Genomic DNA, 13,780 nt, shown 5'->3' with positions numbered 1-13,780 from the left:
TTCTTAAGTCTCGACACTCAGAACAGAAACCCAACAATGTCAGTCCGTGTCACTCTCCAGTGTGTTCAAATGGTCTGTTAGGTATGACCAAAAGTCTTTCGGCCTGGAGCGTAACGGTAGGTCCCCCTCGTATGTCAAGAGTTTGTCCCTACAGCTGGATATGTCTCGTATCCATCTAATCGTGGTGGGTACCTGTGTAGTGTGCCAGCATTGCGACACTTGCCGCTTGGCTAATAGTAATGCGACCGCACAGAATTTACGTTTAGATGATTTGAGCTGTGGCATAATGCCCAAAAAGCAAGGTCAGATCGCGCAGTCCATCGCAACCCCCACCATGGCAGATATTTTAATGGTGACCTCTACCCAGTATTCCTGAATCTTAGGGCAAAACCATGCTAGATGAATAAAATCAGCCCCCCCCTGCATTGCATCTCTTGTATCTGCTGTCGTCCTGCATGCCATATCTGCACATGCGTGCCGGATTGTAGTATGCCTGATGTAAATATTTGTAATGTATGATTTTGAGATTACCATTAGGGGTAAGAATTTGCGTTAGGGCACATGTCTGTTGCCATTCCTTTTCTGTCAATGGGTCCTCTAACACCGAGTCCCATCTAGCTTTGGCCCTCTCTGTGGATTGCGGTATCTCGGCTTGTGCAGTGGTATACAATCGTGATATCAAGTGCGATAGGTCCTGGGTCGTAATAATGAGTTGCAATGTGTCGAGGCTTGCCGGTTCTTCAGGGAAGGTAGGGTACAGTTCCATCATGGCTCTCTTTAGTCTGTAATGTGTGAAGCAAAACAACTGTGATTTGTTGTGTATGTACTGGGGGTCTGCAATGTCCACAAATCTGCCTTCACTAAATAAGTCTCCCATCTGAGCAATGCCCACCTGTTGTAGCAGGGACACCCCCACCTTCTCGCATGTGACTGACAGTGCAGAGTGATCATGTAGTGGCATATTTTGTGCATAAAGTGGAGTTTTATGCGCCAACCGACCAAGTTTGTGCCATGCCCTGACGGTGGTGTCAATTGTATTGATGTCATGATCGTGTAGTGGTGGTCGTTTGTATGAGAGGATGGCAGCGAGAGGGACCGGTTTCGCGTCACCTTCTTCAATCGCTGTGTGAGTGAGGTATGGCACCAGGTGATACCAATAAGCTGCATATTGAGCCTGTGCACACAAAAAGTATAGTTTAAAATCCGGTACTCCAAACCCTCCCCTGGCATATGGGAGTGTCAATGTCTGGAGGTCAATCCGCGCTTGTTTGCCTGCCCAAATGAGTTGTAACACCAATGACTTAATGTGACGGAACACTTCCCCTGAGGGGGTAATTGGGATGTTGTTGAAGAGATATAGCAGCTTAGGCAGTATATTCATCTTCACTATCGCGATACCATCTGCTAGGGACAGTGGTAGCTGTATCCAGCGCTTTACTTTAGTCTCCAGTTTGGAAATCGTGGTGCCATAGTTTGAGCGAACTACGACTTCTGGATCTCTATGATATAGTACTCCCAATTAACGCACCGGGTCGGTCTGCCATTCCAAGGGGTACTCTGCGTCAAAGGGAGTTGTAGTGTCCGTGAGGGGGATAATGTAGGACTTTGACCAATTTATCGCTAGTCCCGAGTGTCCGCCGAATTTGATGTATTCCCTCAATAGTTGGTTGAGGTGCTCGGCGGGGTCGCGAACGTAGAGCACCATATCATCCGCGTACAATGATATGTGTAACGGCCTAGCAGGACATTGCAGGGCAGATGATTTATAGTTCTGTTGAATAATGCGTGCTAGGGGTTCCAATGCTAGGGCGAATAGCAGGGGAGATAGTGGGCAACCCTGTCTGGTACCGCGTTCCACTGCGAAGCTGTGGGATAAGTACCCATTCACTCGGACCCTGGCCCGCGGATTAGTGTAGATTAAGGACACCCATTGGACAAACCTCTTGGGGAAGCCCATACGGTGTAGAACCGCAATCAGGTATTTCCACTCAATAGAATCGAACGCTTTTGCGGCGTCCAATAGCACCGCAACAGCCTTCGTGTTGGGTTGGAGATAGTGGGATAAGGCGAACAGCGTCCGGGTATTATGGGACGTTGACCGTGTTGAGACAAATCCTGCCTGGTCAGGTAACACCAAGTTGGTCATCAACGGTGTCAGTCTCGTTGCCATGATTTTCGCTAGAATTTTGGAGTCGACATTTATCAGTGATAGCGGCCTATAGGAGTCACATTGGGTCGGGTCTTTGGAAGGTTTTAAAAGAGCTATTATCACCGCCTCACGGAGCGTTGGGGGGAGTTCACCCTGGTCAAACGCGGCCCCGTACATCTCCGCCAAGTGGGAAGCCAGTATATCCACGTAATGTTTATAGAATTCCTTCGTGTACCCATTCGGACCCGGCGCCTTACCTTTCGGTAATGACTTTATCACCTCCGTGACTTCTTCCACTGTTATAGGTGCCGCCAAGTATTCCCTCTGATTGTCTGACAACCATGCTATCGCCACCTCCCTGAAGTAGCTGTCAATGGCATCTGTAGACGCTATTGGTTGCGACGTGTACAACGCACTATACGAGTCAACGAAGCTTTGCAGTATGTCAGCTGTTTGCGTCTGTACTGTACCATTTTCTGATTTAATACCAAGTACCACATTGTGACTTCTACCTTCACATATTTTTGCAGCCAATAGTCCACCTGGTCTTCCACCCTCCCCATAAAATCTAGCGGAAGGTTTTTTGTCTAGATATTTTATTTCGTCATCCACCAGGTTCTGGTGCTGTGTGTAGTGTGCGTAGGTTGCCCAGTATAGTGACATCTTGGGTAGTTTCGTACTCCCTCTCCATATCCCTCAATTGTGTGTCGCATTTTTTAATCTGTTGCCGGATGTCGCGGAGTATGCCTATAGTAGTGCTCATACACACACCACGGATCGTTGCCTTAAAGGCTTCCCACAGCATACATGGGTCGTCAACCGCCGATTCGTTTAGAAGAAAATAGTCTTTTATCGCCGTGTGGATGGTGGCCTCATATAGTATGTCTGTGAGAGCCCTCGAATTGAATCTCCATTGATATGGAGGTGGGACGTGTCCTGGCACGGTAAGTTTAAGTAGTACCGGATTGTGGTCCGACAGTGTCCTGGGGAGGACGCAAACGTCACAAGTCCAATGTATGATATCATCAGCACCTAACCAGTAGTCTAAGCGTGACCAACTATTATGGCACGCGGAGATGTGTGTAGCACCTGGCTCTGGTGGATATTTGTGTCTCCATATGTCTGTTAGGGACAAGTCCGCTATCATATGTAGGAGCTTGGTTCTGGCGTTTTTATGCGGTTCGATGGAGTGAGCGGAGCGGTGCTCATCGTCTGCAAGTGCCACATTCCAATCACCCCCGCACATTATCTTAGTGTCTGTGAATTGTCGTAAGTGTCCCCAAAATTCTTGAAAGAAGTCGGGGGCGTCTACATTTGGGCCATACACATTAAGGAATGTCACGTTTTTACCACGTAGAGTACCCGACACAATAACATATCTTCCCCCCGGGTCCTGTATCACCTGCTTAGTTTTGAAATTTAACCCTTTCCATATCAGTAACATCACCCCTCTAGCACATGCGGAATATGTGGCGGTATGGACAGATTCGGCCCATTTTTGGCCTATGGATTGATGTGTGTTTGGGGCAATGTGTGTCTCCTGCAAAAGCGCGATATCTATATGATACCTGTTCAAATATGCGAATACCCTTCTAATTTTCTTAGGTTGTGTTAGGCCCCGCACATTCCACGTGAGGAGGTTTATGTGTGAGTTATTTGTTTGAGTTGTTCTCCGTGTCATCCGTACGGCGGAGGTGTCTGCATGTGCTGCGCTTTGTTATTGTGCCAGGGGTCGGCCGCTATGTGTCTATGTACAATCTTGTGCGTCCAAGTGATTTTTAGTTCTGTTAAATATTCCAGATAGACAATTTCTGAAAGTTCAGGTCTCAGAACAATGACATTTTCCCCAACCCACCCTCCCCCACCCACTCCAGCAACCCAAACATGCCGAAGCCATTCTCCCACCCCAAACAACCTCGACAACAGTTCGGGGCTTGACATCAAAAACAACTCTATAGAACCCGTGTGGGGAACTCCCTTTTGGAGGTCCGCTGGAGGCACAACTCTCCAACCAACTAAGTGGATGTGGACGCATCCTTTACGTTAGTGAAGGTAGTCGTGTCATGGATCAACGTCCCCGGTCTATCCCGGCCCTTTTCCTTAATCAGCCCGGTCGCATATTAGTTATCATTTCTCAACCGGTTATCCCCAGTCCACCCGCGCTCAATGGCAAACATGGTAATCTTAGCCAGACCAACATTGTTTATACGAGTGAGTGTCGCAAGTGACCTCCCAAACGGTGACCTCCACGCTCCACAATGCATCTCAACTGGCAATGGCCCTAGTGTCTCTTGCAAAAGTAGTCAACATTATCATGTATAAACAGAGGTACACAGTAGCATGCACGGTGGGCGGGAAGCACCGATCTCTCTATGGTAGCCCTGTAACAGTCTATGCTTAGATACAACATATATCACAAATGAAGGCATATAAAGCGTTATACACTAGTCCCCTCATGCGGTGGTGCAACAGCATGGGCCCTGTGAAAGGAAGGCAAACACCAAGGAGGGCTCTCATCATATGGGGGCTGCAGTCCCTTGAAGCAATGCAACATCTATTCCATTCGTGTTAAGAGCCCTTTCAGCCAGTTCAGCATATAAATCGAGATATTTTTTGGTAGCCCCCTGAGGCAGCAGCGCAGCTAGTTTGAAGGGCGCTTCTCTAAGTGTGTCAGTCACTTTGACGAATAGACGTCTTTAGCACCATATCTCGGTGCTTAGTCAGTCAACACTTCTTCAGCAACGCACACTATGTGTTTCCCGAGCACACCATGTGCCGTATCTCGTCGTAGCCTTTCCTGATCTTGGAGCCAACGGGCTCGGGAAACAGTAGTTATCGGTAAGCCGATTCTGTAAAGTCTATTGTGGGCCAACATCTGTATTCGGTGTAAATTTCGCTAACATTGGTTAAGAGAAGTTCCTGTGGGGCAATAAGGATTGTCATACTCGCATACAGTCTTGTTCAAGCGTAGCCCCAGGGCGCTCAATCCGTGTCCGCCTGTTGTCCCTCTCGTGCACCAGATTTATTTTGTGTAATTATTTTCTTCACAAAGTCCTGCGCAGCTCTCGGAGTCGCTAATATTACGAGTTTACCCTCCCACAATACCCGCAACCTGGCCGGGTATAGCATTGAGTAATTAATTTGTAGATCACGGAGTTTGGATTTCACCGCTGTGTATTCCCTGCGAGCCTGCTGCACGGCCACAGTATGATCCGCATAGAATTCCAGTTTATTGCCCTGGTGGGTTATGGGTCCTTTCTCCCGTGCCAGTTTCAGGATGGTGTCCCTGTCTCGATAGTTCAGGACCCTTGCCACGATCGGACGCGGCGTTGCGCCTGGAGGAGGACGGGGCGCAAGGGATCTGTGCGCTCTCTCTATGACAAGAATTTGCGACAGTGAGTCATCTCCAAATATGTCCTTGCACAATTTCTCGACATATTGCTCCATGCGTCCGGTGTTGGTCGATTCCGGCAAGCCCGTGATGCGCACATTATTGCGTCTGGAGCGCGATTCCAATTCCTCCTCCTTTGCCTTAATCACCTCTAGCACCCGCTCCATGGTCGTGCACTTGGTTTTGGTGGCATGCGATTTGTCTTCTATCGCTGAGATTCGCGTTTCCGCCGTCTCCAGTCTCTCTCCATGCTTTTCCAACTTGGCAGCCATGCCATCCATCCTGCACGTTAAGTTGTCCAATTTACCATTGATGTCTTGTAGATTAGATTGGATGGCTAGCAGTATCTTCTCTATATTGCTACCAGTAGTAGGTTCGCCCGGCGATCCACTCAAAGTAACAGGCATCGTTTCTGTAGGTTAGGGCGTCTTTTTTGATTCGAAGGAAATCTTTGGTTGTTGTTTATCTGGCCGTACCATTGTCAAGGGAGGTGGGGTAAGCAGCGTTTCGTCCCGTGGTGTGGATCTCGTTCTTCTGTTGGCCGCTGACGTTTTGGCGCCCCACACAGCGCGCCGGTTCGGGCACGGGGGTCTCCACCCAATGGGGGCCCCAGGATGTATGTCAGCTGTATCGCCTTCAGCGAGAGTCTCCTCCGATCTCTGGAGTATATGTTCCGGGTTCAGCTCACCAGGCGCGCCACCCGTAGCAACAGCAGCACACTGCGCAGATCACCATCCGGCGGGCTCGGTTTCGGGTCGGAGCCCTACAGCGTTATCAGGCTACGGCGTCCTTAGGGGTTGTGTCGCAATTACAGGCGCCATCCACAGCCACCTCCGATCTCCATGCGGTGCCACGGTCAGGTGACGTGCACCCTACAGTACTCAGTGCCGCTAGTGCATGCAGCTATGGGCCGGAGTCCTCTGTGGATCGTGGCGTATATCACCCCAGCCTCACTCATCACACCAGCCCGGAGCCGTCTCCCTGGGCGCCGCCATGTTGTCTCGCGCCAGTCTCATTCAAACAGTCACGATGCGGTAACTCCGCGGCGGGCTCATCTAGCTGGCCAAGGGTCGCTGTGCTCACACTGTGGATATAAATACCTGGGATAATTTCCAGCTTCGCCCAAAGTGGCAGGTGTGTTTATTCCGCCGGTAGCACCTCAGACTCGAAGGGGAGAGCTATGGCCGCCATCTTGAGCGCTCCCGGCTCCCGGAGCTGTGTTATCGTTTTCTCCCGTTATTTCTGGACACCAGTAGTCAATTTTCAGAGCATCGTGTGCCTGAGGTATTCGCACATCGGGGCAGCGCTCAAACAGCATTTTTTCGGGCATCAGAGCGACCTTAGGACGTCGCGTTTTCTGCCGTCCGGCGGAGCTGCGGTCTTACCCAGCCATTCCGCTGCGTGCCCCCTAGCGCCTCCGTTTTGGGACACACAGTTGCTAATGAGTTGCCCTACAGAGCAGACTGACTATTGTTACAAGTTGGGCAGAATATGGTGGTGTATTTAAATACCATAAACCCAGCATATTATATTTAACACTTGTGGTAAATACCTCCTAATATGACCTTTCAACTCCAAAATTAGGCGTATCATACAGAATCGGCATTTAACAGACGAAATTCTGCATGTTTTGCCTTTTTTATGGACCGTTTGCCCCCATAAGTTTCTTACAGCTTCTGGCTGTTTCTCAGATTAATTCATACAGCCTCCTTCATGAAACCATGTTGATAAGACAAACACCATATCTGATCTTCTATAGGTTATATGTTGGAGGTGTGACACTAAAGAGAAGCCAAGATTGACCCCATAGGTGCCCTACCAGTCTCTGGCAAGAGGTCTGAGCTGCCTGGGTATAACTGTGGACACAGAATTCATATATTATGTGACTGCACTCTTGCACTTGCTTAGTGGTTTTTGTTTGTGTGTGCGTGTGTGTGTGTGTGTTCACACACACATGTTCATGTTGTGATACTTTTATAGCACATACCTAGCAGGAATGCAACAGAGCCTTGATCAAAGGACAAGGGTATGGTTCAGATTGTTTGCAATGAGAGAGGTAATGAGTAGTACTACTGGTTGGGTGTGTAATGCTCCTTACTGAAGGTATTTGTCCCATACAAAGGCACATGGATCCTGACTCTTGCTACATGTCTGACCTCCCTTGCATTTATTAAGGGTCCTGCAATGCTTGTCTGTGCAATGCTATACATGTCCTGTGTTCCGAAGTCATCCTCTGTTGTCTGCACTTTTTCATACTTCTCCAGGCGTCCTCTTCAGCATTGAGGTCACATCCACCTTTTTTGCTGTAAGGAATTATTGGCGTGGCTTCTTCGCAGCAACATTCAGCGCTTTTATCTTCCGCGTGCTGGCCGTGTGGAATCGCGATGAAGGTATACAGCATTTTTAATGTCCATTTATATTTTACCATCTCTGTAAGATTACTACAGGGCATGAGATGTTGCAAAAGACTGTAAAGAGGAGAGTGAATGCAGGACAAGACATCTAAGTGGGAGGAGGGGTTCTCCAGAGCAGGATTTTGTGACTTGAAGAATTGTGACTCAATGGAGAGGTCTTACTTGGTAAAAGAAAATCTTAGAAGAGCTGGCAGTGGGAGAATCATTACCAAGTGTGAACAATATGATTGAGCATGAAAGGTAAGGATGCTAGCCTGAGGGGTAAGACCACCAAGCAGGACAGTGAGTCTTTGGTGGGGCTAAAGGCTTCAGTTGGAAGCCCTAAGCCCTACGGTAGAGCCCTGAGAAGGAAATGGAGCATCTAAGGGAAGAGGTTTGACTGGGAAGAGGGAGATTCAGTGTGGAAAAGCCTTTCAAGGGAGGGAACATTCTGAGGGTGAGGACTTTTGGGATCTCGGAAGTGATTTCTCGCAGAGATAACTTAATGAGAAACACGGCATGGGAGGGTAAAGTTGGATATGAAGGGAGAACTTTGATGGTGATACTGAGACCTTAGCCAATCTGATGCCTCATAGCTGACTACATATTGTGTTGATAGAGGCCTCATGGCTCGAGTCTGGGTGGCGGCGCACTGTATGAGTGGGGGGAGCGTGAGAATATTAAGGGCATCTTTCCGATGATGGTGTAGTGAGAGCAGAAGCCATGCAGGATAGCGTGTGTGAACGATCGATGGCACACATTAACAAAAAGAGAGGGCAGAAGGACAAGTAGGAAATTTAAGAAGTGGTGAAGTAGAAAGACGATGAGGAGGCTTTTCATGGTTGATCTGATTACCAATAGTCATCCTCTTTTATATTTGAGTCTGGTGAAGCCTCCTCCGTAGACAGGTTTTCTCTGCCTGGTAACATTCCTCAAAGATCTCCTCATTTTTGTCTTTCAGAGACTATTACCGCGTTATTCAAAACCCGCTTCCGCCTGGACTTCCCGTTTGACCTGCAGGAGCTGCCTGCCTTTGCTGTGATTGGGTGAGGGATGTAGCTCCTCTTGATGACATCACCAGAAAATCACATCAAACTGATGATGAGCCCCCCCACAAGAACACAGGAGAGTGCCTATGCACGTGGGTCAATTCACCCAAAATGTAGAGCATAGCGAGTCTTATAGAGCCATCGATCAAACCCGATGCATCACGACTCATCGAGAAATCGAACAAATTTCTAAGTAAATTCACCACAAAATATGAATCCGCGAATCACAAAAACATAGGGCTCATATGACGATCTAGTTCATAGCTCAGGAAGATTGACAGTAGCTCGCACCAGAACACTTGGGATTCTGAATATACCCAAGACAATCACCCACAAAATACTGGTTGCAGTAGACATCATAAAGACATACCGCACTGCATGAATAGGAGAATTATCCCGGAACACAGTGAGGTCACAGGGCTGGCTAGATAAGCGTAGGGGTCCTAGGCACCTCCACTTCAAATGGCGGAGAAAATCTTTGGACTTTTGTTGTAAGATCTCCCCCTTCCAAAATTAAATACAGGGGCTTGCTAGAATAATCAACAGCCACATGTGACCTAAAATTAGCCAAATTACAGCCAGACAGATACTAGTAACTTCAAAATCCCTATCAGTAAATTTGGTTAGCTGCTAATATTGCTTAAATTCATAGATAAATGAATAACAAAGTTCACACACCAAATCAAATAATCACAAAAAAGGGAAATAGATCAGATAGAAGTATGTAAGCCTGCGTTGTTATTCATCCCACCAGGGAAAATACTGGTAGTGTGCAGAATACAGAATGAGTCCTTATGTCTAGCATTCCAATCGATGTCCCTGTCAAAAGAGCTTATAACATTGTGTGTGGTGGTAAAGAAACCTGAACTTTCAAATCCACCTTAATAAATAATGATAAAGCTTTCAATATTTTTCATTGTCATTATATATTCACTGTGAGTTATGGGAAAAACAGTGAAAGTGCAATACTTTTTTACTCTTCATATGAACCATAACCATGGATGGATAAACATCTGTCGTCATCGACAAGTAGTCCGTGTTGAAGTCAAAGATGTAGGCCCGATTGTGAGTGATGCGGATTTTTCTGTTGGAATAACATTTCCAATCCGTATCCCTACTCATAAATCCAGGTATTTCAAATGAATACACACAAAATAAGGAACAGGAAATAAATGGGCAGACTGGTCTGTTGGGTCGAATTGCATGCCCCGCCCGGTGATATAAAAGAGGATCTGATGGGGGTCAGGGACCGCATTTTTTAGCCATTAAAATCTGGTCTTGTATTCTAATACTTGGAACATCTGGGTGCAGAAATATAATTGAGTGGAGTGGTATATGTCCCCATATAGTGATCCGTCCAACTTGCATTTAGCGCCATTATGTGAACACGTGTCGGCCTATTGTTAAGTGTGAGAGGGCCCTCTTGCCGCCTGTCTTTTCGCAAGCCACAAAGAATCAAATCGCTGAATGAAAGAGACATTTCAAGATCATTTAGTATGCCTGGTGAAATTTTATGGAAATTTCTTGATCACACCAAAGAAGAATTCTTTCCTGTAAAGAGGGAAAAATTGAGGACCGCCAAGCAATCCAATCTCACAGTTTATGGGAGGTTCTGGGCACTTTGGGTTCAGAAAATAAGGGATATCTGTAAAACTAGGCAATCCAGACCCATGATTGAATTATAATTGAAGGATTGATAGACATCCAGCTTCTGTTTTAATTCACAACATGAAATAACTTAGTATTGGTCTAGTATTGTACACTAACTAGTCCCAAACTACATGTTCATGACCACCAGGCATTCCAGCTCCAAACTATAAGGGAAGCTCAAAGTCTTTAGAAACTCTAGCACTGGAATAAATAATACATTCTGGTTCACTAGGTAATCCAGCAGCAGATACCGGGGAAGGCTCTGGTTCACCTGACACAAAAACTGCTTTTCTCATTACCCTAAAATGTGAGCATCACTCTTAATCCAAAAGTTATCAAATCTATGTTTATCAGAACAGTTTTTGTAATTCAAGATCCAGATGTGTAATATGTTTATGACATGGGATGGTTGAGAAATTCTACAATTCACTGGTTCTAGGAGTATAACTCTACCTTTTTAATGTATGTTTGTTGCTGTTCTTGAAATTTAACATATGTTGGCAAACAGTCTTCTGGAGTTTCATGAAGCCTGCATAACTAACAAAAACCCAGCTCCAAGGGTGAGATTTCCCCAGAGATTACTTTGAAAGATTGCAGTACTTTGTATTTCTATGCACTGGCTGAGGCTGACTTTATTGGAAATAAGATAGTTCTTCCAGATGGCTTCTTCACTTAGGCCATGTTAGCCTTCGAATGCAGGTGCTCACCAGGGATTAAATAGAGCACAAAGCAGAGATACTACCAATATTCAACATTTAGAAGGCCATTATTTAAGTCATTGGTGTGACACCCCAGGACATCACATGCTTTTTGGACTTTTGTGCATTTGTGTGATGTCTCCCCAAACTGTACAGAAGACCATAAAATGCCAGAAAGTCCTAGCCTAGGTTCGCTTTTAAAATCTTTCATGTGGCATTGTTCTTTCCTTGGACCCTTGGGACATTTTTTGCTGGATACCATGGCACAGGCCTTAATGAATGTCTAGTTCCTGGCATCGAGTATCCCTTAAGTGACCAGAAGGGCAAAAACAATCCGCATTAGTTCATGGAACTTATGAGGGAATTCCCCCAAACAGAGCACACTTTCATTACTATTTAATTGAAGACAAAAAGAGCCAGAGTTTAAGAGCCCACTGGAATGAGAAGTGATCAAAATATTAGATAGTTGGATGTAGAGAATTACATTGGTTAGTCGCCAGCTGTGAAAAATTTAGACTAGCAATCCGGATCCAAAGAAACCAAGGAGCAACTTGATGTGCAGGAGAGGACCTCAAACAGGATAATGATGAATACCTCTTTAACCTAGAGCCTAGAGTAGGGGAGCATAACCAGATAGTTCCCTCTGTACTATATATGAAGAATTGAAAATAGTCTGTCAACAGCAGGGAAAACTTAGCAAGATGGTTGTTGATGATTTCTCTTTTTGAAATACCAACAATTGGCCAGGCGGACATGTTTTGGATCCACTGCATTCCCATAGTCCATATTGAAGTCAAAACTATAGATTTACAGTATCTGATGGGCAGGTAAGGAACATTTTTGTGTGAGGTTTCCAGATGAAAAAGCAAATCGAAGTAAGTTTAAAAAACTGAGGAAGAAAGGTTAGCTGAATATTTTTTAAATGCTGATCCAAAGAGATTGAGTACCACCTAAGGTGATCCCTTAAGTCTTATCAAGTTGAGTTTCAATCAATCAATCAGTAATTTGTTAAGCGCACTACATACCTGCGAGGGTCTCAAGGCGCTGGGGGGGAAGTGGGGGCCGCTACTGATCGAACAGCCAGGTCTTGAGTATCCTCCAGAAGCTCAGTGGGAGGGTGTTCCATGTCTTGGCGGCGAGGTGGGAGAAGGATCTCCTGCCGGTGGTTGTTCTTCGGATGCGCGGGACAGTGGCGAGTGAGAGGTCGGAGGAGCGTAGCTGGGGGTTGGGGGTGTAGAAGGAGAGCCGTCTGTTGAGGTAGGCTGGGCCGGTCTTGTGTGCCTTGTGTGCGTGGATGAGGAGCTTGAAGGATATCCTCTTGTTGACGGGGAGCCAGTGCAGGTTTCTCAGGTGGGGGGTGATGCGGATGTGTCGTGGTACATCGAGGATCAGTCATGCCGAGGCGTTTTGGATGCGTTTTAGTCGATTGATGAGCTTTGTCGGGGATCCCGCGTGGAGGGCTTCTCCGTAGTCGAGTCTGCTGCTGACGAGGGCCTGGCTTTAAGATGGTTTCTCCTCAACTAAGTAGAAGTATCCAATAGACATATTTAAAACCTCTCATGGATAGGAGTGGTTTATGACTGATGAAGTCTCAGGAGTAGCCGAGTGTCATCTGCGTAGCAATGGAAATCAAAACCATGATCTCCAAAGCTATGTGCCAAGGGTGACAAAGATGCACAAGAGTAGAGCTCACTGCAGCAGTGCCTTAAGGTACTCCATGTAGTACCGGATACAGAAAAGAGGATTGGTGAGATGTACTCAATACTGCCAGAGAGTGATCCTTCAGGAATTACGGTAGGCAGCCAAAGACACTGCTTCCCACCCCAACCTTACCTCCGTAATCTCAAGAACAAAATGGAGGGGGAGACGGTGTCAAAACCCACTGGAATCTGAAGAGTTGATTCGCCGTGATCCAGAGACCAATAAAAACGGACAGGAGCCACAACTCAGACTCTCCTATCCCTGCACATATGGAGAATGCAATCCTGCTCTCCACAGAAGATGCTTTCAGGTCCAGCCTTTGTGAAATATGAGAGGCCTTTCCTTTCAGGAGCCTAAAGAACATCAATTATCATATAGCCTTATAGCCCGCCATAGTGGGCTATACCGGCTATTAAAGGCCCGTTGCAGTGTTAAAGGCCCGAGCCGAAGGCGAGGGATTTTAACAAAGCAGCATGACATTAATAGCCGGTATAGCCCTGCTACGAAGGGCTATAAGGCTATTAGAACATTCTGCCACTAAAATTAAACAAAGCCTTCAGGAGAGTGAGGTGATTGAAATCCCCTGAGGCTCCCTGAAGCTTTTGTTCACAGTCAGAGCTGTGAACAAGAAATATTGAAATGTTGGCGCTCCGGACTTATACCAGCCATTATAAGCCCGGAGCCCTCCATTGTTTTCAATGGAGCTCCCAACATTCCAATGTTCGAATACACCTTATAAGACTTTTCAT

The 13,780-nt window shown here is 46.6% G+C and overlaps 1 protein-coding gene across 1 annotated transcript in view; it reads left to right on the top strand.

The window, feature by feature from the left end:
• The window catches only part of CLCN2 (chloride voltage-gated channel 2), a 530,501-nt gene that overhangs the window by 341,736 nt on the left and 174,985 nt on the right, over window positions 1-13,780 (top strand). The window contains exons 8-9 of the mRNA XM_078668166.1: window positions 7,805-7,930; window positions 8,895-8,979. Of these exons, the coding sequence (XP_078524292.1) occupies window positions 7,805-7,930; window positions 8,895-8,979 (211 nt within the window). The remainder of the gene's footprint in view (window positions 1-7,804; window positions 7,931-8,894; window positions 8,980-13,780) is intronic.

Source organism: Lissotriton helveticus, chromosome 11, assembly GCF_964261635.1.
Source record: "Lissotriton helveticus chromosome 11, aLisHel1.1, whole genome shotgun sequence".
Classification (NCBI taxonomy): domain Eukaryota; kingdom Metazoa; phylum Chordata; class Amphibia; order Caudata; family Salamandridae; genus Lissotriton; species Lissotriton helveticus.
Note: the sequence above shows the minus strand (reverse complement) of the source record. Positions and strands in the feature narration are given on the sequence as shown.